The sequence below is a fragment of the Panthera uncia genome, assembly GCF_023721935.1.
Source record: "Panthera uncia isolate 11264 chromosome E2 unlocalized genomic scaffold, Puncia_PCG_1.0 HiC_scaffold_20, whole genome shotgun sequence".
Taxonomy (NCBI): Eukaryota; Metazoa; Chordata; class Mammalia; order Carnivora; family Felidae; genus Panthera; species Panthera uncia.
Window position 1 is genome coordinate 24632762 of NW_026057589.1, and position 26235 is coordinate 24658996.

At 55.6% G+C, this 26235-nt stretch overlaps 1 protein-coding gene and 1 long non-coding RNA gene across 4 annotated transcripts in view; one reads left to right on the forward strand and one right to left on the reverse strand.

Moving 5' to 3' along the window:
• Positions 1–13680: 13680 nt before the first annotated feature.
• LOC125916512 (uncharacterized) lies at positions 13681–15422 on the reverse strand. The gene is made up of 2 exons (XR_007455944.1): positions 15075–15422; positions 13681–14752 (listed from the first exon to the last, which is right to left on the reverse strand). It is a non-coding gene; the product is annotated as an uncharacterized LOC125916512 (long non-coding RNA).
• Positions 15423–15540: 118 nt separating this feature from the next.
• ZC3H18 (zinc finger CCCH-type containing 18) overlaps positions 15541–26235 on the forward strand; it is a 59772-nt gene continuing 49077 nt past the window's right edge. The window contains exons 1-2 of one of the 3 annotated variants that reach the window (XM_049622745.1): positions 15541–15707; positions 22910–23469. In XM_049622745.1, the coding sequence (XP_049478702.1) occupies positions 22924–23469 (546 nt within the window). In that variant the 5' untranslated portion in view covers positions 15541–15707; positions 22910–22923. Of the gene's footprint in view, positions 15708–15840; positions 16765–22909; positions 23470–26235 lie in introns of those variants that run through there. The other 2 variants (XM_049622747.1, XM_049622746.1) reach the window with 2 other exon arrangements.

Sequence of the window (26235 nt, forward strand, 5' to 3'; positions counted from 1 at the left end):
CTCCATGCCCCGTGCCCTGTGCTCCCGTGTCCTGTGCCCCATGCTCCCGTGCCCCGTGCTCCTGTGCCCTGTGCTCCATGCCCCATGCTCCGTGCCCCGTGGCCTGTGCCCCATGCCCCGTGCTCTGTGCCCCATGCTCCATGCCCTGTGCCCCAGGCTCCTATGCCCCACGCTCCATGCCCCGTGCCCTGTGCCCCATGCCCTGTGTTCCCGTGCCCCGTGCTCTGTGCCCCGTGCTCCATGCCCCATGCCCCATGTTCCGTGCCCTGTGCTCCATGCCCCGTGCCCTGTGCCCCTTGCTCTGTGCCCCGTGCCCCGTGCTCTCCAGTGCCAGGGCCCAGAACTGAGTGGGGGCTGAGCAGTCACCCGGTGAGTGAACAGACGCACGCCTGGCTGCATCCTCTCTCTGCCCAGTTCTGCCTCTGCCCCATCTCCCCGCCCCTCTGCCTACCAACCCCTCCTTTCACACTGCCCCCCCTCTGCCAGCTCCACTGGAGACCTCACGTACCTGCTTCCTGGAAGACCAGAAGTCTTTGGACCCGGCCCCTGGGGCCGCCTCTCCTGGGTCCCCACCTCCTGCCAGGCCTCACCGTCCCCTGTGGTGGGGCAGGTGGGACCGTGCGCTCCGGAACAAGGTCCTCCCGATGAGCCCGTACAGGACCGTGGCCGCCAGCAGGGGAGTGAGGGCCAAGACGGGGAGTCCAGCAGGCGGATGGGCAGGGAGAGGCTGCCGGACTCCTTGTAGACGCACTGAAGGCCCTGCCTCTCACGGACGCTGGGGTTCCCCAGGAAGAACCAGAGAGACAGTGGTCACACGTGCTCCCCCCCAGATGCCCACGATGATCCACTTGGCCCGGGGCCACGGTGCACGCAGTCTGCGCCCGCATTGGGTGGCAGATGGCGACGTACCTGCAGCCACAAGGCGGCCGTGTTGGGCCCTGGGGCCGTGGGATCAGGTGAGCCCTGCGCGTGCACGTGTGTGTGCGTGACCAGCTTGGCCCGTCAGGTTCCCCATCTGGTCCTGTCGCAGAAGAAGTCGAGGGCCACGGGGATTTAGGGCGCTAGGTGGCAACCTTGAGGGCTGGCGGAGCAGGGTGATGGTCCTGAGGGGAGGGTGGGAGGACGTGTGGGAGGGGCTGCCCCGAGGGCCGTGTCCCCTGAGGCCCACCGGGCTCAGCCACGTCTGCCGCAGGCCCAGGGACCCCAGTGTCCTTTCACAGACCTCCGACCTCTGTGAGAGCTCCAGTGAGTTTTTAGTTGCCAGCCCCCAAAGGTCTCCAACTGAGGCGGCCAAAGACATCACACACCCCTCGTCCACCGGCTCAGAGCCTAGACCGGGGTCCCCGGCCTGCCATGCCTAGGCCACGGGATCAACCAGCGTGGGCCGGTGGCGGAAACCCCTGGACCCCAGGCAGCGACAGCCCAGGAAAGTCAGGACCGGGCCAGCATTTGGATGTCAGAGGCCTCAATCGTGTCCCCATTCTGTGTGGCCCTGGACGAGCCACCTAGCCTCTGAGCCAGCCTGCCCAAGACTACGCAGCTAGGAAGGGGCGGAGCCAGTTTTGAACCCAGTCAGCAGGCTTCAGAGCCCACACGCTCAACTCTGGGCTACATTGCCCCTTGGGGCTAACATCAAAGCTGGAAGGAGCCCACGAGAACGTCCAGTGCAAATGCCCACTTCCCAGATGGGGAAACCAAGGCCCAGAGGAATGTAGGATCGCTTGGCGTCTCGTGGCAAGTTAGCAGCGGAGTTGAGGGAAGAGCCCCTCTCACTCCGGGCCTCCTGGGGCCTCCCCCCTGCTCCCTTCTCTGGACACGGGGAACAGGCCTTCCCGCTCAGCCAAGGCTCAGCGTCCAAGGATCCCGGGCGGGAAGTGCTGTGTGGGAGGCAGAGGCCTGAGGGCCAGGGAGCGCCTTCTCTCCGCAGCAGATGCCAGGACGGAGCGGGAGGAGACGCCGATGCCCAGGAACTGCTAGTAGGCGGTGCCCGGGCAGCCCAGAAGACCCACTGCCCAGCCAGGCCGCCAGCGACGTCGGGCAGCCCCCCGGCTGCCAGCACGGTGAGGTCCGCCAGGAGCGGGCTGACCAGGTAGCAGCCGCTGGGGCTGTGCACGCCCCGGACGGTCACCAGGACCACCACGGCGTTGCCCAACATGCCAGTCACGTACACGAGGACCAACCTGTACTCAGTCGGGCCCGGGTCAGCCTCTCCAAGGGCCGGGGGCGCGTTGAGGGGATTGTCGTGGTGGCTGACCGGGCGCCGGAGCGGGCGAGAAGGGGGAGCTCCGGGAGGCATCCCCGGTCAGCGGGGCCGGGCCCGTGCACGCGCAAGGCCCAGCCGACACCTGCGGTCCTATAAGCCAGGCCCCGAGGGACACCAGGGACCCTATGCTTGTGAGGCTGCTGTTTGGCCAGAAAGGGGACAGAACGGGGAATACACATCCGAGTCTCCGCGGCCAGTCGGTGCCACCCGCGAGCCTGTTTCCTGGCGCACGAAGACAGCTGACAACCATACCTCACGCACAGGACCGTGGGCAGGATCAGCCCGGGTAATCACTCCCTGGGCCTAGCACATCCTGAGTGCTCAGAGGTCAGCTGGCCTGTGTCGCGAGGAAGCCACACAGCACCTCAGCCTCGGTGAGCTCATCTGTGAAGTGGGGAGACTCAGGGACACGGTGAGATTCTGGAGAAACGGCAGGGCACGGAAACTTCTGGACCTGGAGTCTGGTTCGATGTCTGCCACTTAACGTTAGCATTAAGGTTCCAATCTCCCTGAGCCTCGGCACCCCATCCGTCAGTGGGGCTGACGGCAGCTCCCTCCTCTCGTGCCGCAGGGAGCAAGCTCGATCAGCACACCGGGGTCGTGTGACGCCCACGCTGGGTCGCCCAGGAGCCGAGCCAGAAGCCAATGACCGGCTCTTGCCCGCAAGCCCCGGGCCGGGGCCGTGGCACACTCTCGCTCCCGAAACGGCCCAGAGTCACTCTGCCCCTCCGCGGGCGGCCACGCCCTGCTCCCCCGTCAGCCAGGCCGGCCCCCTCTAGGGCCCGGAGTTGGGGCAGGTGAGCAGCAGGGGAAGCTGAGGCAGACCACGCGCTGAGACAGCCAGCAGGCCGGGGCTTGGCCCAGTCCTGCCGGCTCTAAGTGGCCAAGAGCCCCCGCCGCAGCCCCTACGGGGCAGGGACCAGGGCACAGAATTGGGGCAGGGCCGGGTGTGCCCTAGGACGCTGCCCACACACCTGCACACGCACAAAACACGCAGACATGCACACACACACACACACACACACACACACGAGCTCTCACGGACCCTCCTCAGCAGATCTGGCACACACGGCCACACACACAGACACGACACACCCTGACACACCCACATGCAGCACACACGTCTTCCTGCACACACACGTGAATGACCCCCACACACACCCTAACACCCAAAACGCACAGACCCAAATGCACATGCACGTAGGTGAATCACAGCATAAGCTCACTCACCCCTCCACTGCCACAAATACACACACACTGCCCACACTCACGTGGCAGGTGCACACGTGCGTGGAACACACACCCACGCCTGTACTCATAGACGCCTGCACACTTGGATCCACAGGGGCCCCCAGGCCCATCGCTCTCCTGAAAACGAGCCCCCGTTCTGTTTGGCTGAAGAGATAGTCAGGCCCGGACCCCAACACAGCTGCTGCCACCCCCAGGGCCTCAGCTGCCTTCTACCGTGGAAGCTGGCCGCCCCGGGACTGCACCCACAGTCCTCACAGCTGCCCCTCCAGTGTGCGGCCCCCTGCAGTGTGAGCTGGCCCGGTCCCTGCCTCCTCAGGTCTCAGAGGACCTCCCCAGGTCCCACCCCGCCTGCACGCCAGCCTTTCTGCACCAAACGTTCCACCAGATGGGCGACAGCCATCTCCCAGCCCAGCCCTGGAGAAACTTGAAAGCTCAGACAACTCCCCCCAGGAGGAGCCTTCCTCCTCCTTCCAGGGACAGGGAGGGGGAGACAGTCCCGGTGCCCCAGCCATTCCGCGCACGGAGGCGTCTCATCCCGCAGCTGCAGAGCTGTGCGCGGGCGAGCCTCCGGTGTGCGCTCACACACAGACACACGCGGCCCTGCCAACTTCTCCCCGCTCCCCCCCTCTCCCCGCCCTCCCCCTGCAGGGCTGACTGCCAACCCGCAGCAGCTTCCCCAGCAGGAGACCCGAGGCACAGCCCCCGCTTCCCCTCCCAGGCCTGGGGCAGGGGGCTGCCCAAATTCATCAGGCTGAGAGGGACCCTGCTTAGCCAGCTGAGCCACTGGTGGCCTAACAGGAGGAGGTACCAATCCAGGGAGGAGGTGGGGAGGGCATGGACAGGCCCCCTTTTCCTGCGCGGCCAGGCTGGGAGTAACTGGGGAACCCTCAGGTGTCTACAATCTGCAGGTGACTCTGGTGTGGGGTCCACCCCCGCCCCAGCCCTCGAGGGCCCTTCACAGGGCTGTGGAGAGGAAGGAACGACACGCTCAGTGTGCGTCGCCTGCAGCTCATTTCAGAACGGGGACTGTGGCTTGGGAGGGGGAATGGCTGGGTCAGGGGCAGGACTAGAGCCCAAGTCTGGGGACTCTGGGAGGCAGGGGTGCTGCCGTGTGCCCCATGGGGGGGCATGGCTGCCACACCTCTTGGCTAGCCCTCAGGAGGAGAGCCCAAAGGGACCCCTCAGCTGGCCCAGGAAGCAGGGCTCCCAGACTGTTTCCCCCACATGGCCAGGGGCCTGGCTTTTCTGAGACATTTAAAATACAGATTTCAGAGGCGCCTGGGTGGCTCAGCTGGTTGATTGTCCGACTCCAGCTCAGGTCATAATCTCAGTTTGTGAGTTCGAGCCCCACGTCGGGCTCCGTGCTGACAGCTCAGAGCCTGGAGCCTGTTTCGGATTCTGTGTCTCCTTCTCTCTCTGCCCCTCCCCTGCTCATTCTCTGTCTCTCTCTCTCTCAAAATTAAATAAACACTTAAAAAACATTTTAAAGGCACCTGGGTGGCTCAGTCGATTTAGCACCAACTTCAGTTCAGGTCACGATCTCACGGGTTTGGGCCCCGCGTCGGGCTCTGTGCTGACAGCTCAGAGCCTGGAGCCTGCTTCAGATTCTGTATCTCTCTCTGTGTCCCTCCTCTGCTCGCACTCTGTCTCTCAAAAATAAATGTTAAATTTTTTTTTTAATTTTAAATGCAGATTTCAGGGGGCACCTGGCTGGCTTAGTCGGTACAGCATGTGACTCTTGATCTCGGGGTCGTGGGTTGTAGGGGTCACAGGCACACACCTCAGAACCAAGGAGGGACCCTGTTAGTGTGTGTATTCCTGGCCACCAAATTGAATGACCAGCAGCAGTGCCCTTGAATGTGTGTTTTAATAGCCCTCTCCTCCAGAAACTCCGATGACCCCTAGTGACTTTCTCCTCTTTACTTTTTCATTTTGAAACATAACGTACACATGAAAAGGTGCACCAAACATAAATTACTGGTTGAATCAATAAAGTGATCGTGTAGGTGACCACTACCCCTGCCCTCCCTATGCAGATGGCCACCACTTCTCTGGCTTACAGCCCCAAATGCCGTCCTTCATCTTGCCTGCCCGGGACCTTTCTATAACCAGAAGTAAACCACGCATAATTATTTGTGTGCTGCCTCTTCCCAGCATCACGTTGAGAGATCCATCCCCGCCGAGCGTGACTGTAGCCCGTCCATTTCCACTGCTGTGTAATGTTCTGCCCTAGGATTCTCTGCAATATGTCCGTGCGTGACAGGCTGTCGATGGACTTCTGGCTGGTTTCCTGTTTGGGGGAATCACAGACGACACAGCTAGACGCTTCTGCACACAAGCTCAGGCTGAGTGGCATTTTCATCAACATGGCTCCAAAACTGTGATTTCCAGGACCTGGCTGAACTCGGGACCACAGAGATGAGTGGAGAGGGGAGAGGGCTGACGGGGTAGGGAAAGGGTGGCAGGAGATACCCATACATGGCAGGCCTGGTCCCTCCTGCTTCTAAGCATGGCACCCCAGCTCCCCACTGGGGCTGCCGGGAACGTCTGGGAAGGCTCTGACCCCGTGAGCCCCGGTCGCATGGCAGGCTCATTGTTCCCAGACGCAGAGCCTGTCTCCCGCCATCCCTGCTGCTGCCTCCTCCAGCGGCGGGCCACACCTCTCCTGCCCTCCTTCAGGGAGACCCACCCGAGATTTCAGCCCATGGACAGCTCCAGGCGCTGTCCTCCCTTGCTGGTGCTGAAACCCCTGCTGCCTTATCCTGCGTCCTTCCAGACGGAACCAGAGGCACGGTGACCTCAGGAGAGAACGGAATCAAATGGCGTGGAAGGCGGCAACACACCCATCTACACCAAGGCCCGTGGAAGTGAAAACGGACATCCAGACAGGGAGAGCGGCTCGCCCAAATCACGCAGTTAATGCTAGTAAATGAAATCGGCACAAACAGCTAAGACTCGTGACCACTCACCACACCCCACGAGCTGTGCTAAGTGTTTGTGTGCAGAGTGTCTTGGTCGGCCCTATGGGGCAGGACACCCTTCACAGCGGAGAAGCAGCAGAGCTGGGACAAGAACCTACATCTTCAGCCTCACGCCGGTCCTTTCCTCTACTCCACTCCCCTTGCCCCTGATCCTGGGGAGTCCTCCCTCCGTCTAGGATAGGAAAGACACCACCAGAGCAGCAACAGCTCCAACACCCAGAACGTGTGCAGAGAGTGCTTTCACTCTGCCTTGAATTCTCCCACGACTGGCTCGACCGCACTGTAGACAGACCACGTTTGCAGACGTTTGCATCTCCGCCCTCTGTGTGCCCCAGGAAGCCGGCAGCCAGCAGCCTCTCACCACCCGCAGCAAAGAAGCCTCCAGGGGCATCTCCTGGGGTCACGTAGCAGTTACATAGCTTTTGTTTGTAATAAGACAACTCGCTGACAACTTAAATATCCATTCAGACTGGAAAGAACTCGATGCTGTGTTCCCACATGAGACTAACGGGCTGTCAAGACCGATGTCGTAGGAAGTACCAGTTGGCACGGAAAGGCGCTCACAACAGAGTGAGTGGAAGAGCATCTGTAAATAACTGGTGAGCATCGTCTCCTATTCTCAAATGTGTTCATACCTAACAGCAGCCATCTGCCGGGGGCATACCAGAGGTCAGGCACTGGGCACAGCCCGTGGCACATTGTAGCTATCACAAGCACCCCCCTATGGTGACAACTGTTATTGTCACCGTTTTTCAGAAGAGAAAGCAGAGCGTCAGAAGGCGAGCTAGTGGAGGGCAGAGTGGACATATGAACCCAAACCCATCCCTCTACAAAGTAGGTGTCCTCAGCCACAGCGCTGGGCGGCCACTCCCACCCCCGAGGCTCTGGACACGCCCGGATCCTGTCACATACCAGGGCCCAAATCGCCTTATTTATCTGTCTGTATCTATAAAGGTGGGTTTGTTCTGTAATTTAGAAAAAAATGACAAAAAAATGTTTGCCCTTTTCATGACAACCCTCCTACATTTGGTCCCGAGGAGCAGGGCAGGGTGTGGGCAGGAAAGGCCACTTTGCAGGGATTGGAGGTGAGCCACAGTGAGACTTCTAGAATGTCACCTCTAAGTCCTCAGACTTAGGGACTTGGCAATCAGTGAAAACATCCAGCTGGGGGTGGGGACTCAGGGAAGGAGGGGTTCCGAATGTGAGTTGCAGATGGCACATCCCAGGGCATGCCCCATGGGCCCTGAGGAGGGAAGTTGTGTCAGAGTGAGCCCCCAAAGAAACACACAGGTGTTCAGCTGGTATGCATCAGTGTGGCTTCCTCGGCCACTAAATTGCCACGTGACTCCCATACTAGTGTCAACATGTCAATAACCAAGGGCCCTCTACCTCAGCCGACTGGACCCTCCTTGGAAACTTCTGAACCTCTTCCATGGCCCAGGAACCAAAGGGTTAATGTCTGGCACCACAGCTGTGACCCTTCTGGCGGTGGAAAGCCATGCTGTCTGGTGCTAATCCTGGGTGTTTGGCAGTGGGTTCTGCTGATGGTAGGAGGTGCTCATAGAAGCTGGGGCGACGTTTGTGCAACGGAAGATGGGACAAGGCTGCTGGCATAGAGACGTAGGCAGGCTGGTGCCAGAAGGAGGGAAAGTCACATTCAGGTGGTACACTCATCAAGGGCTGGGGGCCTCATGGGTGCAGACCCCAAGTCCCAGGTGCGAGGGAGCATCTGTGGCCTTGGCTCTCTGGAACTGGGCTGCGAAGACAGTCGCTTCATTATCGTGCACACTTGAGGGCCCGCCGGGCTCCTCCGGGTGGTTCCTCTGTGCCTGATGACGGTGGGACAGCGGTCGTCTGGTCTCCTGGCTGGTGCCTCACAAGGAGGACTGGCAGGCTGGGGTTGGCTGGGACAGCAGAGCCCTGCCCTCCGTGCCATCTCGGGGCCTCTGCCTCTGCACGCGGCCACTCCAGCAGCGAAGCCGGACGTGCTACAATAGCTCAGGGCCCCCAAGAGCACAGACGTGGGGCTCCAGGCCTTCCCAGCACACCTTGCCTTTCCCTCCCCCGCCAGCCCAAGCCGTGGTGGGCCAGCTCGGATGGCGGGGCTGCTCCAGAGTGCGAGTCCCAGCGGGCAGGGCTCCTTGGGGCCATCTTGGAGACGGGCGACCATAGTCCCCTTGTTTTCCAGAAAGGCTTCACTGACAACTGGGGCGGGGAAAGCCACTGGTTGGCTTGCGGCATGGAACCAGGGTGCCGAGCCCACACTGCCACTGTGGGAAGAAGTCCTGGCCCTTGGTAAAGGCTTCGAGATGGGAACCAAACTGACATCCGTTCATGCAATCATTCGGTCATTTCTTCACTCGTTCAGCCACACCAGAGAGGAGCGGGCTGCAGCCACGGCTCAGCTGGGTCTGAGGTTGTCCCAGGATGTCTCTAGGGAGGAAAGGGAAACAGCTGGGTGGGGTCAGTGCCAGGCACCCCTCAGGAGTCTGGGACAAAGCCTGGAGAGGACAGGGGTCCCCCAGGAGTCAGGCCCCCCGGCAGCGGAGACTTGATCTCTCTCGCTCCCACACTGTGTCTGCGTAGGGGCTGTGACAGGAGGGTGGAGTCCCCACCCAGACAGAACCAGCGGCCCTTCCTGCAAGCTGCGTCCATAGTTGTCTCGCAGAAGTGAATTCCAAATACAGAAAAAGGCCCCCCAAAATTTGTGTGCTCCATTAATGTTCCAGGGAAGCCAGAGGAAGAGCTTCTAAACGAAGATGAAAGGGAATGTGTGTGTGGGTGCAAGCGTGCGAGTGCCCCTCCCCATGTGGGAATAGACAGCGTTTGAATATCCGGGAGCCTGAGGCCCGTCCTGCCTTCCGGCATCATCCACATGGCAGCCCAAGAATGAGAAGGGCTGAGGGGCTCTGGCAGGGGGAGCCGCACCCCCCCCACCTCCCTTCCCACATCCCATCCCCAGGCGTGCAGAACACCTGGGTTGGCGTGCCCTCTGGTGGCAGCTTGAGAAAACAGCAGAGGCTCATGCGGGCATTGCCACCTTGAAGTGTGAAAGTCCAGTGTTGCACCTCCCCGCCCCCGCCGCCCGCCAACAACGGTCAAAGCCGGACGTACATATGCACGTACTCATATGCGCACATATATACGTTTGGAGGGCAGCCGACGCCGGCAGCCGTAGGGCTATGACCTTGAGCAAAGAGAAACAACGAAGTGAACCCTGCGTGCACCCTGCGGCGGGGTGGGGGGGACAGACGGCAGCAAGCGCGGCCTTACTGAGCTGAGGCGACAGGGTCTAAACCATCTGGAGCTTAAGGGGAAAGCCTGGAGAAGGAGCCCAGAATCCTGAGCACGAACCCCTCAGGCCACGGCTGCCCCCTGGGCTGTCTGGACTGGGGGAGAGTGTGACAACCGGCAGAGAAGGGCAGTGAGCGGGCGTTCAGCAGCAGCGTGGCAGCGGGAGCGACAGGTTGTAGATCAAGCCCATGGACACTGAGTTGGGCAGACGGAGCAGACGGTCCTCTGAGCGCGCAGGGGCTCCACTCAGGAGTACGAGCCACACTCCGGGAAACAAACCAGCCCTTGCGAAACCCAGCAGCAACGCTTAATTAACAGGGCCCAGGGATCCGCTGAACCCGCTCGCCCAGAAGGCCTCACCCTCCCTGGGAGCGCGTAAGGCCGCCCCAGCACCCCACAAAAATTTATCCACCATGTCCAACATCAAATAAAAAGTACAAGGCATGCTATAAAAGGGGACCAGATCACCGAAAATCAAGAGGAAGAGCAACAGAGCCACCCACAGGTGACTAGGAGTAGAAGCCATCAGATGAGGTTTTAAAATCACTGACATGCGGCACCTGCGTGGCTCAGTCAGTTAAGCGTCCAACTTCACCTCGGGTCATGATCTCATGGTTCGTGGGTTCGAGCCCTGCGTCAGGTTCTGTGTGGACAGCTTAGAGCCTGGAGCCTGCTTCGGAGTCTGTGTCTCCCTCTCCCTGTGTACCCTTCCCCTGCCTGTGCTCGCTGGCACTCTCTCTCTCTCTCAAAAATAAATATTTAAAATCACCAACGTGAAGCTCTCTTCGTGTCGCTCCCCTGCTCACGAGGGCACGTGGCTTCCTCCTCCCCCTTCAAAGGGGCAGTCAATGCCCTTTGTGGAAGCAGCTTCACCTGCACAGATATTAGAGGCATACACTTGACGTTCACATACTGCAATGTTTAACAATTACAATATTATACGTATTGTACACTATTGCAAACAGCTGTAAACTGTTTTTTCTGTTTCTGTTTCTGTTTTTTTCCCTTGTTTTTTTTTTTGGTGATTACTGCGAAATCTTCTGTATCCTTGTTCGTGTCTCCCAGAGGCCACGGGCAAGAGCACCACAGTCCCGTGGTTCTTGCCCTCCAGGGGCATCGGATCCCCAGGCCTGTGGAAGGGCAGCCTGCCAGCCCCACTGCCAGAGTTCCTGATGCAGCAGCTCGGGGCAGGGCCTGAGAATGTGCATTCCTCTTTTAAAGAGAAAACATAATGATAATGATGATGAAAGTATAATGATACATAATATTAGCCTTGGAGCGGGGAAGGCTTTTTTTCCAAGCTTTTTAATTCCAGTACAGTTAACACACAGCATCATATTAGTTCTAGGTGCACAATACACTGATTCAACAATCCCATACATTACACAGTGCTCATCATAAGTGAACTCTTTAATTCCCGTCACCTGTTTCGCCCATCCCCCCCCCCCGCCCCCCCCCCCCCCCCCGCCCCCCCCCCCTCGGTCTGGTAACTATCAGTTTGTTCTCTATGGTTGAGTCTGTTCCTTGGTTTGTCCCTTTTTTCCCCCTTTGTTCCTTTGCTTTCTTTCTTAAATTCCACATGTAAGTGAAATAATACGGTATTCATCTTTCTCTGACTGGCTCATTTCACTTAGTCTTTTTTAAAAATTTTTTTAATGTTTATTTATTTTGGGGAGAGAGACAGAGCCCGACAGAGCAGGGGAGGGGCACAGAGAGAGGGAGACACAGAATCTGAAGCAGGCTCCGGGCTCTGAGCTGTCAGCACAGAGCCCGATGCGGGGCTCGAACCCACAGACTGTGAGATCTGACCTGAGCCGAAGTCGGACGCTTAACCGACTGAGCCACCCAGGTGCCCCAAGTGCTTCTCATTTAAAAAATTTTTAAATTTTATTTAAATCCAAGTAAGTTAACATATAACGTGATAATTTCAGGAGTAGAATTTAGTGATTCAACGCTTACATATAACACCCAGTGCTCATCCCAACAAGTGCCCTCCTTAATGCCCATCCCCCATCTAGCCCATCCCCCACCCCCCCATCAACCCTGTTTGTTCTCTGTATTAAAGAGTCTTCTGTGGTTTGCCTCCTTCTCTCTTTTTATCTTATTTTTGCTATCCTTCCCTTGTGTTCCTGTTTCTTAAATTCCACGTGTGAAATCATATTTATCTTTCTCTACTTTGCTTAGCATCATATACTCTAGTTCCATCCACGTTGTTGCAAATGGCGAGATTTCATTCCTTTTGATCACTGAGTAGTTTTCCATTCTATATATACCACATCTTTATTCATCAGTCAGTGGACATTTGGGCTCTGTCCATACTTTGTTGTCGATAGCGCTGCCGTAAACACTGGGGTGCGTGTGCCCCTTCGAAACAGCACACCTGTATCCCTTGGATAAATTCCTAGTCGTGCAATTGCTGGGTCGGAGGGTAGTTCTAGTTTTAACGTTTTGAGGAACGTCCACGCTGTTTCCCAGAGCAGCTGCACCAGTGTGCATTCCCACCAACGGTGCAAGAGGGTTCCCCTTTCTCCACATCCTCGTCATCGTCTGTTGTTTCCCGAGTGGTTGATTTTGGCCGAGACCGTGCGTTCCTAACAGGTCCCGTGTTGCTGAAGCCCGACTCCACTTTGGGCCGCCCGCCTAGGGTCATGTTTTTGGCCACAGAGCACTGCTCCCAATATGCCTGCGGTTCTCCAAAGTGGTTGTAGCCCAATAGAGACCACCACGCTTGAGAGGTTCAGACCCAGTGACCTCAGGGCACCGTCCCAGCTGTCCCAGCTCGGTGGTGGCAGCGCTCTCATGCGGTTAAGTAGTGTTAATGCAAGCCCGTTGGCTTTGACTGACCCGATGGCCCCGGCCAGATGGGATCACGTGTGTTGACGCACTGAACATGGCGGGAGAATGCCTGCCAGTCAGGGTCAGAGGGGCTGCTAGTGACGCTGACTCCAAACGACCCGGGTGGCTAAGACAGATGTTTATGTTTCTCTTGCAGAACAGTCACACCCAGAGTAACTTCACCTGGAGACACCTCATTTGTGATGTCACAGAACGCCTGGGATCTGCGGTCCACCTGCCGGGGTGAAACCCCAGCTGTGCGCCCCTACGCCTTCTACCTCCTCAACTATAAAAAACAGATCACGGGGGCGGCGGGGGGGTGCCTCCCAAGGATCTCACGACAATGCCCAGCACAAGGCCTGCCGTGAGGGAAGAGCTCTGCGAACCGACGACCGTGTGTGCCTGTCACCGCACTCCCTCTTCCTTCTCTCGGGAGGAGGCGGCAGGTGTGAACAGCCCCACTTTATAGAGCAGGGAAACTGAGGCTCACAGGGACACTGTTCATATGCTGACACCCAGGGCCTCTGGCTCAAAGCACAGAGGTGCCGTGGTGTTTACGTTCAGAGACACCCGGGTTCTGATCCCACCTCAGCCATTTTCTGTCTTTCTAGATGCTGCTCCCCCAACACACACCCCCACCCCAGATGCTGCAAACACTGTGATTAGAGACTCGTGCCTGACCAGGAGCTCATAGCTGTGCTGCGTAGACAGTCAAGGTTCTGGGAGAAGGTCCATCATCAACGAGGCCTGAAGAACGATCAACGTTAGGCGGGGAGATGTAGGAGCAGCATCCCAGGCAGAAGAATGACACATGTAAACACCTGGTGGCCCAGGAAGTGTGCCGCAAATTGAGGGCAAAGAAGGAACACGTGCTGGTGGGACAGGCTGGGCAGGTCACGGAGCGGGGACAGCACGCCCAAGGGTTCAGGTCTGATCTGGGGACAGGGGGAGCCGCTGGAGGGGCCTCAGGCTGGAGCAGTGAGATTATAGGCAGGTGACTCTTGGTGTCCGGGAGAGGATGGGGGCAGGGCACAGTGACAACAAGGGAACCAGGTCTGGAGCTGCAGCTTTAATCCTGGCAGGTGGTGACGGTGGTTGGAGAAAAGGGAGGGTGGTTGGAGATTCACTGAGGAGGTAGAATCGCGGACAGAGTTCTGGAGGCTGGCAGCCCAAGAACAGGGAGCTGGTGTGGTCAGGTTCTAGTGAAAGCCCTCTTCCAGGGTTGCAGATGGCACCTTCTTGTGCCCTCCCGTGGCGGCTGGAGGAGGAGACAGAGAACTCTTTGCTCTCTCTTCTTAAAAAGGCTACATTCCTTTATGTGGCTCAGTAATATTCTACTGGACGGATAGACCGTATCTACCTATCATCACTTGATGAACACGCAGGTAGTTTCCCCTCGTGGCTGTTGTGAATAAAGTTGTTACCAACATCCATTCGCGTACAGATGTCTGTGTGCACAGGTTTCAGTTCTCTTGGTTCAGCAACCTGGGAGTGGCATTGCTGGGTGATATGGTAACTTGTTTCTTCCCTGGCTCATTTGTTCAGATGACATGGGGCAAACATCTATGAGTTCACGCAACTTCACGGCGTGCCAGACTTATTTGCGGCTGAACAGTGGCAGACTGCACCAAGGAGGAGCTGTTAGTATTTATTGCGAATTTTCTGGAGGAGGAAGATGGCTGAATGAAGGCCTGCTCTGCTTAGCACATCCCCAAACCCTTAATTACACCCAGAACCCACTACATAATCTGCAGGACCCAGCGCAAAAGGAAACTTGGTTCCCTTGTTGGCAAACGATTAAAACTCCTAAGGCCAAGACTGCCGGGCATTCAACCAAGCCCAGGACCTTCCTCTCTAAAATGGAAAGTGCCTTCAGAGGGGGGAGCATGGGACTCTTGACCTGGAGGTCCTGAGTTTGAACCCCACCTTGGGGGTAGAGATCACTTAAAAATAAAATCTTAGGGGCGCCTGGGAGGTTCAGTCAGTTGTGCTTCCAACTTCAGCTCAGGTCACGATCCTGTGGTTCGTGGGTTCTAGCCCCTCATCAGGCTCTGTGCTGACAGCGCAAGGTCTGGATCCTGCTTTGGATTGTGTCTCCCTCTCCCTCTGCTCCTTCACCGTTCACACCCTTTCAAAAAAAATTAATAAATTAATTTTTTTTTTTTAAAGTGCTGTGTTTGGCCCTCCGCAGGATGGCCCCACCCCGAGGGGCTGTGCCCACAGCTGGTGAGCTGCCAAAAATGCTCCAGGTGCCACGTGACGTCCTTCTGATACACTGATCATTCTAGTAATAGGGAGAGCTGTTTATTCCCGCGGAAATGAAGTTGTTAAGCGCTGATATTTAATCTCAGTATCTGAGAAATGATTAATCTCTGCGTTGAGCTGATTATTTTTACGAAACCGGAAACGGTTACAATTTGTAAGCTTTGACATTTAAACTCAATACTCACAAAGGATCAATTCTGTGTTGAGTCGCTTACACTCAGTGAACATAAGCGATGCAATCCGACGGAAGCCGCGAAAACTGTCGGGGCTCTGCCGTTTCAGCTCAGTGCGGGAAACACGAGTAACTTTGCGCTGGGCGCGCACATCCGCGTGGCGGGAGCTCACGGGTCCGCGGGAAAAGGGCGAGGCCGCCGGGCGGGCACCAGCGGCGCGGGGCGTCACGTGACCGCGCGGCGCGGCCAGCTCGCCCCGCCCCTCGCAGGCGTGTTCGGGCGGCCGGCCGCGCGTGGACTCGGAGACACGCCCCAGGGCGGGGGCTTGGGCGGCGCCTGCGCCGTGGCAGGCTCAGGCAGGCGCGCGCCGCGGGGGTGGGGCCGCGCGGAGGCGGCCGCGCGGAGGCCGGAAGGAAGCGGGCGGAGGGCGGGGCGAGGGAGGGAAGCCCGCCGGCCCGCAGGACGACCGTCGCGGCCTGATGACGTCGCACAATGGCCGGCCCCCGCGGGTAGTGGAGCCCGTTTGTTCCGCCCGCGTCGCGCCTCAAGCCGGAGCCTGTGAGGAGCGGAAGGGCCGAGGGACGTCTTCCCCGCGCCGCCCCGACGCCAGCGGAGCCGTGGCCCCCTCCCCGCCCTCGCGCTGAGGTAAGTGTCGGCGGCGGCGGCGGGGAGGCCGGGCCGGCGGGGAGGAGGCCGAGGCGGCCGGGCGGGGAGCGTGGCGGCGGCGCGGAGCAGAGGGCCGGGAGCTCCGGCGCCGCCGCCTCCGGGGAGCGCTCCGGGCTGCGTCCCCGGCCGAGCGTGGCCCTCGGGCCCTGGGAAGGGGTCCCTGAAACACACACGATCCCGCGTTCAGTCCGCTGCGAGCCGGCCCACGGGGCCCTGGAACCCACTCAGACCCCGAACTCCCCGCGGCCGCCTGTGCGCCCAGCGGTGGAGTCGATACTCCCGAAGCTGTCATTTGTCTTCCGGGACATTCGCGTGGCACATGTTTGCCGCCCACAGCAGGAGTAGCGGGGGGAGGCACGCAGGTTCGCCCGGCGGAGGAGGCCAGCCAAGACCGGGGATGGGCTCTTCGGGAACTTTGAGCTCTCTGGAGCCTCCCGGAACTTGCTCCCTCAGCTTCACGGTGCACAGGTTGGATGTTTTGGCTGTGCCCCAACGCGCGCGCCACTAACTTAACTCCTTAAGTTAGGAGCCCGGAGGATGCCGAGTCCTTTGGAAAAACTCACTTCCAGCCTTGCATCTGCTGAAAGTTAAGTTTTGTCGAATACTTTGTGACAGCTAATTTGCCGAGTAGTGTGGCCGATCGTTTTAAGAGAGCGCTGTTCAACAAGGTCTTTGGCAAGAGTGGGGCAGTCTTCTGATCCGTTTGGGGAAAATGGAAGAAGGGAGTGCTTGGCCTCTGTAGTACTGTCTGGGGGCAGAGCAGCGTCTCATCATTTCTTCTTTGAGACTCACCTCCCCTGTTGCCTGTGGATGGGAGTCTTGGCCCGAGAATTTTACAGCCTGAGCACGCGTGTGGAGCACAGCCAGCTCTGTGTCCCAAAGGCTGGAACTCCTCCCTGGTTTGGGGTGGGAAATGCTCACATGTTGTAAGAAAGCTCGGTAGAATCCTTTCAGAGAGCAAACAGGTAAGCTGTGGCCTTGCTCGTGTTTAAGAAGGTTTTTTTTTTACTTTTTCACAGCTACAGATCATCTCAAGGTGAGTGCTTCTTTCCTGAGGAGTTTTTGGTGGTCAGGCTTAGTCCGGTTGGGGGTGGTGTCTGTCACCAGTCTTGACATCCTTCCTTTAGATGTTGTGAACCTGTGACGTTTTGAATCAGGATTGTAACTGGATGTACCAGAACTTAGACCTTCAGATAGGGATTGCTCTATTAAAAGTTATCTTCCTGAAAGGTTATGCTTGTATTTCACGGGTGCTCCTTTGCCACAGCCTCCTGAGAACTCTTGTTTTGGCCGTAAGTACCTGCGTCGGGTGAGAAGATTAGTCCCATTCGATAGTCGTACCCTGCATTTAACCAGAAGTCCTCTTACGTGGCTTAGTCGCTCCTCTCCTGGGTTTCCTGAGATCTCTCGAGTGACCTACCTTGAGAGGACGAGCGTCTGCGGCCACTAGAGCGTGAGAAGAAAAGGTCCCAAACGTCGCTCAAAAAGAGAAGTTCCCAAAACGTTCTGCACTTTAGCGTTGCTATTGGAATCCGTGCGCAGCCCTCCAGAGTGGCTGCTGGGTGACGAGACTCCACTCACTGCACGTCTGAGTTCTGGTATCGTCTTCTAAAAATGAGCACTTGTTTCCAGTTTCTGGTATGCAACAGGTAGTTTATCAAGTAACAAGATGTTGTCATTTAGCCAACAAGCATTTATCAAGTGTCACTTGCCCAAAGCAGCCTGCAGTGGAAACACGGTGATGGATGGACACTTGTCATTCGGTTCTCTGGGCAAGTGCACCATCTTGGGAGTCAAAGGTTCTAAACTTTGCCAAGAATCCTCGGTTACAGGGTGATTGTGCGAGAAGAGCCGAGTAAAAACTCCGAGCCCAGGAGTTGGTGAAGACGTGACAAGAGCCCGTGTCACTGTCTGCATCCGTAGGCTGTGTGTTCTTCCTGGCATGTGGCCCGGGGTGTGCACTCACATGGCTGCCACGCCGAGTTCGTCTCCAAACAGGACATAGGTACCCCGAGAGACGGTGAGCCTGCCCGGCACGGTGCCTGGAAGGCAAGCCTTCTTCTGACCCCCGGTGACACTTCTCTTCCGGGCAGCAGGGTGTGACTCGGGTTGTTTCTAATAGGCAGGTTCTTTGGCGTGTTTTTCTGTGCAGCGTGTTCACCTGTGAGCAGCCTCATACCGTAAAATCCCAAGGGGCTCCCCAGGTAAAGACGAGAGGCGACTCCTCAGGAAATTATCAGGGCCTTCTAAGGGGGATCGTACGTCCCAGTGTGCCTAGGACAGCACCTCCTAATGGCTGTTGTAATTGTTCATAGTGCCCCCCCCCCCCCCTTCAGTCTCAACCGTGACCCCGTTTAGACAGTAAAGTACGTGGAGCCGTGCTACTCGGTGCCAGCTGTCTGCTGAGCTTGGGGAGTAGAGAGGTGAGTCTGAACCCTTCGCCTCAGGTACTCCATGTAGGGTGGGGGCGGGGCCCGCCGACAGACTTTGCAGACCAACAGTTGTGGACGGCGTGGTAAGTATGGATTTGGAGTACGGTAACGTACAGTATACTTAAGGCACCAGCTCTTAATCTGGGGACAGCGGATGGACCCCAGGGGGTCTTGAACTCCCTAAAGTGGAAGATATGTTGCACATATTCTCGTTTTTCTAGGGACGCGAGCCCTCCCTGCTCTCCTAAAGGCTAAGCACCACTACCAGAGAACACTGGGCTGCCCCCAAAGAGGCGGACTTTTTACTCCGCTCTTCTCACACAGTCACCTGTAACTGAGGATTCTTGGCAAAATTTAGAACCTTTGACTCCCAAGATGGTGCACTTGCCCAGAGTGGCGGGTGCACGGGGCCTTAGGTAGCCCTGCTGCCTTCTGGTCAGCTCTGAAAACTGCCTTTGAGAGTCAGGAAGTTAGCTTTGTGTCCTTGGAATGTTGAATTGATTTCCACAATTTACACCGTGGGGGGTGTGCACTCAATAAGGACTTCTTAAAGTGACTTTCCTGCCACAGTGCTCCAGCATCTCCAGATGGTAATCTGAGTCTGCGTTGCTCACGGGGCCAGTATAACGGTGTGCACCTTTGGGGGTTCTTCTCTTGGATTTCTGTTTAGCTTATGTGCCTAAGATTCAAACTGCAGACGAGCTTAAAATGACTGGTGTCACAAGTTGGATCTTCATATGTTCATAACTGGTTTTTAACTAATGGACTACGTAAGTGCTATGTTAATTTCTCCACATATATGAAAATGTGGTTTTGTAGAAGGGCTAAGAAGTTATAGATGGACCAGCACAAAGCCTTAAAAGGGAGGAAATAAAAACAGGCAGACTCTACTGGTTCAGTAGCAGTCCCCAGTTTATGTGTAGGTTCTGTTCCCCCAAAAAAGAGTTTACAAAATCAGTTTGGAACTCAGGTCCCATTTCCTATAGAAGCAGTGGCAAAATGTAGGGGTGGGTTCCTCGGCGGGTAGCACGCGCTCACGCAGAGTACGGGGTTCTGTAATTGACCACACGCTCCGGGTGCAGTTCTGACTTGCGGTCCCTAGATACCCACTCCGTGGCCATGCGGCCTAGGTCTCCTTATCTGTGACGGGGAACATGGTTTATTTGGAAGGCTGACAGGGATTGGTCAGGTGCCTGACACGGGGGGAAGGGGGGGGGTCATCTCTCAGCAGGCGGTGGTGGCTGTCAGCTTCATTGCAGAGTTGTTTCAGTGATCCAGTCTTGAATCGAGTAGACAGCTGTTTGTTGGATGAAACCATGAATGAATTAACTCCTAAGTGCTCGCAGAGACTGGAAGTGTGTCTGACGGGTGATAAGAGTCTGGTTCTTAGAAGTTGGGGAGTACCTTTACTTCTCACCAGTTCAGTTCAGATTCGAATGTGTGGAGCCTCTGTCAGGCACATGATCAGGCTTTAGCTCATCTAATTGTTACAATCTTGCAAAATAGATACTCCTGTCCCTATATTTCAGATGAAGAGACGTACCGAGGTGTGGCCCGAGGTGTGCCCAAGGTCCCGACTCTAGGAAGCTGGGGTCCAGGTCTAACACAGAGGCCACACTGTTGCACTGGGTGTCCCATTGAGATGCAGCCCCCAGCGGGTAAACTGCCCACTTTTTGCATTAGTTTGGGTATTTGAAGTTAGGTACTGTGTTTCTTCCATTTATTACTCTAGGATTTGATTTCAAGTTCCCAAAGTATAAAAGGCAGTCTGATTGGATCTAATCATGACAGCGAGACCAAAGTACAAACCGGTTTGCATATGACCCCCAGAAAAGAGCTGTTACCAGGTTAGGAGAGTTCGTGGCTCTGAACAGGATAGTATGTTGCGAGGCCAGTGGCGGGCTTGGAAGGTATTTTCTGCAGCCTATCAGTTGTCTGATTTTTAATCTAGTTTGAGGGGACATTTAATTTTAGATAACAGTCGATTGATTTAAGTGGGAAGTCATTTTGTTTTCTGGGGTTGCCATCGCACTATAAAATGTGAAAATCAGAATTTGTCAGGTTTCCGGTAGGGGCGTCTGAGGCTCAGTAACCAGCTCCGTGTGACCGGCTGCCCACAGGGCACAGGTCTAGATTCAGCAGCTGCCCCGTGTGGAGAGGTGTCTTGTATATAGCGTAAGAAGATCTGTGCAGAGATGGGCATAGGACTCCTGCACAAAGGAAAAGCTTACTGTCCACCAAGAAAGGGGAAGGGGCCCCGAGTGCTTGTTGCAACCTGGCCCTGTCTGACCGCTGAGCGTGGAAAGTCCTTAGCTTTCAGGCACCTCGCTTATCTCACGGGGGGCAGTAGGCGTGCTGTCTGGGGCGGGGGGGCCTACTTCATATTCAGCAGGGTCCACCATTTGAGGACTGACTTTTAAAAAATTCTCCCCAATAGTCCCCAGTCCTACCTCTGGATAGTACAGTTAGGAAGACCGAAAAGTGAATCATGCTCAAAACTGTGGCTATGAATGGATGATCAGGTTTGTAAATTTCTATTACCGGTGGTCATTTGGTTGATTGTAAAGTGGCAAATTTTAGGTGATTTGTCCTAACCTGTGCTCAATTATAATAATTTCCATTAACTGCAAAAACAGTGTTTCTATCAATTAGGGCACCAGCTCTTGGTATGCATCTTTAAACACAGGTTCTCTTTTCAAAAGTATAAATTTGAAAGATACGTGTTTAATTTTTAGTTATATAAATGCATAAGATAATTTTATATATCTTATTTTTGAGAGAGAGCGCACTAGAGCACGAGCGGAGGAGGGGCCGAGAGAGTGGGGGACAGAGGATCCAAAGCAGGCTCTGTGCTGACAGCCAGCAGGCTGATGCAGGGGCTCAAACCCGTGAACCGTGAGATCACGACCTGAGCCAAAGTCAGACACTTAACTGACTGAGCCACACAGGCGCCCCAATAGTTTTCTGTATTTATTGAAGTATGCAGTCATATGTGTGTGCTTCCAGTACCAAATACCAAGTAGCATGATTGTGACATACATCATCTTAAATAATAACTTTGAAGACTCAGGTGAACGTTGAGCCCTTCGCCATTCCTGCTGTTGCAACAGTGACTCACTCCAGGTTGCGCTGGTGAGTGGTGTTGGTTTCCTGCACATATACTCCGGTCCCACTGTGTGCAGTCTCCAAAATGGAACAGGGACGCCTGAGGGCTCAGTCGGTTGAGCATCCGACTTCGGCTCAGGTCATGATCTCACGGTCTGTGGGTTCGAGCCCCGCGTCGGGCTCTGGAGCTCGGAGCTGGAGCCTGCTTCGGATTCTCTGTCTCCCTCTCTCTCTCTCTGCCCCTCCCCTGCTCATGCTCTGTCTCTCTCAAAAATAAACAAACAATAAAAAAAAATTTTTTTTTTTCAACGTTTTTTATTTATTTTTGGGACAGAGAGAGACAGAGCATGAACGGGGGAGGGGCAGAGAGAGAGGGAGACACAGAATCGGAAACAGGCTCCAGGCTCCGAGCCGTCAGCCCAGAGCCTGACGCGGGGCTCGAACTCACGGACCGCGAGATCGTGACCTGGCTGAAGTCGGACGCTTAACCGACTGCGCCACCCAGGCGCCCCAATAAAAAAATTTTTTTAAGGAAGAAATGGAACAGTATACTGTCTATGGGCATCAAGGTTGGAAAAGCAAAAAATATACACTTTAGTATTAAATCCAGATTGGTAAAAATAAAAGTGAGATCTTCTGAAATGACAGTCTTTTTACACGTGAAACTACTCAAACATGTAAAGTTTTCTGCAAGAGTCCTTTTCTGTGATATACCTGTGTTAGGGCGGTGATTCTCCACTTTGCTGTGAGGAAATCACAGGGTGCATGAGCGAGTGCCACCTTCGGGGCGTCTGGTGGTGGCTCCAACATACAGGTCTCTGAGTAGGCCCCGGGTCTGCATTTTTTTTTAATTTTTTTTTTTTTAATATTTATTCATTTTTGAGAGAGAGACAGAGCGTGAGCAGGGGAGGGGCAGAGAGAGAGAGAGGGAGACACAGAATCCGAAGCAGGCTCCAGGCTCTGAGCTGTCAGCACAGAGCCCGACGCGGGGCTCGAACTCACAGACCGTGAGATCATGACCTGAGCTGAAGCTGGACGCTCAACCGACAGCCACCCAGGCGCCCCCAGCTCTGCATTTTTAAAGCTTGTCCTGAGTGATCCTTTGGGACAGTCAGGGCCGTGCTTACAGAAGCACGTTCGGGAATAGGAGCTAGCCCATGACCTGGGGACTCCCAAGGCCGGCCAAGATTTCTGCTTCAGACCCTTGAGGGGTGCCTTCGGTTCTGCTGTCTCGTTCAGTCGTGCAACTTTTCTTGAATTTCAGTTCTTACTCTAAGAATTGAAAAAGCTGTCCCTTGCAACAGCTGTCTTACTACTTTGTTTACCGGGTTGCACTTGTGACAAGAACACCAGGTCTCTGCCAGATCGCTGCAGATGTGAGGCGCTCACCCCCCAGCTTAGTCAGTACATGCAGCCTGGTGGAGACCCCGTGGGTGGTGCTGGCCTCCCGGCCTCCCTGTCGGCGCAGCCAGCAGCAGTGGTCTGTGATCGGGGGCCTGGGGTCTGGAGGAGCCAAGTGCCGGGCCAAGTGCGGGTCCCGGGCCCTCCTGCCGGTCAGGACCGAGTGTGGGCCCGGGAAAACCAGGGCAGATTTGCTTTCCGTTTTGCTAAGTGCTGTGCACCTGCGTTGTTTTTCTTTTGCAGAATTGTGGGTACCGATGGATGTGGCCGAGAGCCCTGAACGGGACCCTCGCTCTCCAGAGGACGAAGAGGAGGAACAGCAGAGGCTCTCGGACGATGACATTCTGAGGGAGAGCGGGTCTGATCAGGACTTCGGCGGAGCTGGGGGGAGGGGTTCCGATCTGGAGGATGAAGACCACGCCGCCCCGGGACTGAGCCAGGAGGAGGAGGAGAGTCACTCTGACGAGGAGGACCAGGACCCAAGCAGAGGCCCCGCGAGCCCCCCTCGCGGGGAGGAAGAGCGCGCGAGCGACCTGAGGGACGAGGCCTCGTCGGTCACCAGGGACCTGGACGAGCATGAGTTAGACTACGACGAGGAGGTCCCCGAGGAGCCGGCCCCTGCCGGGCAGGAAGACGAGGCTGAGAAGGCTGGCGCTGAGGATGACGAGGAGAAGGGGGACGGGGCTCCTGGGGATGAGGGGGCTGCGGGTGCTCACGGCCTGGAAGACAAGGAGCCCCTGGAGACCGCCAAGGAGAAGAGCAAGGAGGACGATGACGGGGAGCTGGACGACGGGGAGCTGGATGTGAGTGGCCGGGCTGGCGGGCGGAGGGAGGAGGCGGGGTGCGGGGCAGTCATGACCACTCTGGGAGCCGTCACTGTGGTAACCCGGGAGTGCCAGACCCGAAGAGGACCAGGCTAGGCCCAGAGAGCTTGGGCCTGCCGGTCAGCAGCTGGCACAAGTCCTGTGGACGCCACCCCCCCGCCACCGTCTGCTGCTTTGGTGGGAGGGCAGACAGACGCCCGGCCCCGATTGTTTCCTTGAGTTCTAGGTTTGTGTGACAAGACGTCGTTTCTCTCTCTGCTATCTTTAAATAACACTTGAGTTCACATTCAACTAAAACCATTGTGGATTTTCAGTTCCTGTTAGGTTCTTGAGACTGGTGGGCTCCAGAAGCTTCCTTCCAGTTTTGTCTGTTCTTTCAGGCCTTTTTATCTTTGCCCCCCAGCCCATCCTCTGAGGGTCCCGGCTGGAAGTGTCCCTGAAGGGGCCCTTAGGAATGGATAACAGGAGCATCCGAACACGCCAGCTTTTGATCAAGCCGTCACACTTGGTTAGAATTTATTTAAATAATTTGACTTTCAGGTTATGGGGAAGGTATTGCTGACATATCATCTCAGACACGGATAGGCTGGGTTTTCATGATGCATAATCCTGCTGAAAGGACTTTAATCGTGATCTATCTCTCTAAGTTTTTTCTTTGAGTTCCAGTTGGTGAACATGCAGCGTGGTGTTAGTTTCAGTGTTCAGTACAGTCATCCAGCATTTCCCTACATCACCCGGTGCTCGGCACGCCACGCGCCTCCTTGATCCCCACCGCCCGTTTCCCCATCTCCAGCCCTCCTCCCCCCGGAACCATCAGCACCCCCGTCCCTTTGCTCTTTTGTTTTGTTTCCTAAATTCCACATACGAGCGAGATCATATGGTGTTTGTCTTTCTCTGACTTATCTCACTTAGCGTAATACACTCTAGTTCCATCCACATTGTTGCAAATGGCAAGGTTTCACTCTTTGGTGGCTGAATGGTATTCCGTCGTGTATTACACCCCATCTCCTTTATCCATTCATCAGTCGATGGGCACTAGAGCTGCCTACACAGTTTATCGTAAATATGCCGCGATAAACATGGGGTGCACGTACCCCTTTGAATGAGTGTTTTCGTATTTTGAGGGTAGGTACTTAGTAGTGGGATTACTGGGCTGTAGGGGAGTTAGACCTGGTTTTAACTGTTTGAGGAAACTGCACGCCGTTCTCCAGAGCGGCTGCACCAGTTTACGTTCCCACCATCTGAGCAAGAGGGTTCCCATTTAGCCACATCCTCGCCCACACCTGTTGTTTCTTGTGTTGTTGATGTTAGCCATCCTGACAGGTGTGAGGTGATATCTCAGTGTGGTTTTCATTTGTATTTCCTTGACGTGAGTGATGTTGAGCATCTTTTCATGTGTCTGTGAGCCACCTGGATGTCTTCTTTGGAGAAGTGTCTGTTCGTGTCTTCTGCCCATTTCTTCAATGGATTATTTTCTTGGTGTTGAGTTTTTTAAGTTGTTTTGTTTTATTTGTGTTTTGAGAGAGAGAGAGAGTGTGTGCGCGTGCCAGCAAGGGAGAATCCCAGGCGGGCACCATGCCTGGTGCGGAGCCCATCTCTGTGACCGTGAGATCACGACCTGAGCCAAAACCAAGAGGTGGGCGCTCAACCGACTGAGCCACCCAGGCGCCCCATAAATTTTATTTAAGGAATCTGCACACCCCATGTGGGGCTTGAGCTCACGGCCCTGAGATCAAGAGTCACACACCCTCTTCCTACTAGGACAGACATCCCTGTAAGTTCTTTACAGATTTTGGATACCAGCCCTTTATCCAATACGTCATTTGCAAATGTCTTTTCCCATTGCGTAGGGTGCCTTTTAGTTTTGTTGATTGTTCTCTTCGGTGTGCAGAAGCTTTTTATTTTGATGTCGTCCCAATAGTTTATTTTTGCTTTTGTTTCCCTTAGAAGACACATGTAGAAAAATGGTCCTATGGCCAATGTCACAGAAATTGCTGCCTGTGCTGTCTTCTAGGGTTTCTGTGGGTTCAGGTCTCACATTTAGGTCTTTCATCTGTTTTGAGTTTGTTTGGTCTGTGGTGTAAGAAAGTGGCCCTGTTTCCCTTTGCATGTCACTGTCCAGTTTTCCCATCACCATTTGTTGAAGAGACTGTCTTTTTCCCACAGCATGTTCTTGTGTCTTTTGTAATCATGATCTTTAAAAAGTTGAGTTTTGGGGAGAAAGAGCCTGAAGTCCTACCGAGTAATGCTTTTACTCAAAGGAGTCGAGAGAGGCACAGAGCACATTGAAATAACGGGGTGGGTGGGGGGAGGTACCCCAGGGGAGGCGACGCTGCTTGTCTGGGAGTCATTACAGGGGAAGGTGTGTGGGATCTGTCAGAAATGTTCTGGGTTGGAGGAGGGAAAAGGTTGCTGCTTAAATACCTAACCTAGTCCGCGGTAAGCACCACACCTCCTTAGGTGCCCATTCTGTCTTCACCTGTGCCGGTAGGCCGTGGTCGTGCCTGGTTTTAAACATTGCTTATCTAAGGCTCGTAAGAACAGAACTTGGTGGGGACACGACGTATGTGGTTACAAGCTCCGAATTTTAGCTCATTTCTTGCAGCTCTGCTAATAACCTTGGCTTTACTTAAAGGGTATTGTCAGGGTATGATTATGCAGGCGTCCTTGGGTTTCCCAGCCATGCTGCCTTTCCGGTTTTGGAAAACGTACCTCTGCCACAGGCCCGTCCAAGGGAAGAGAGGT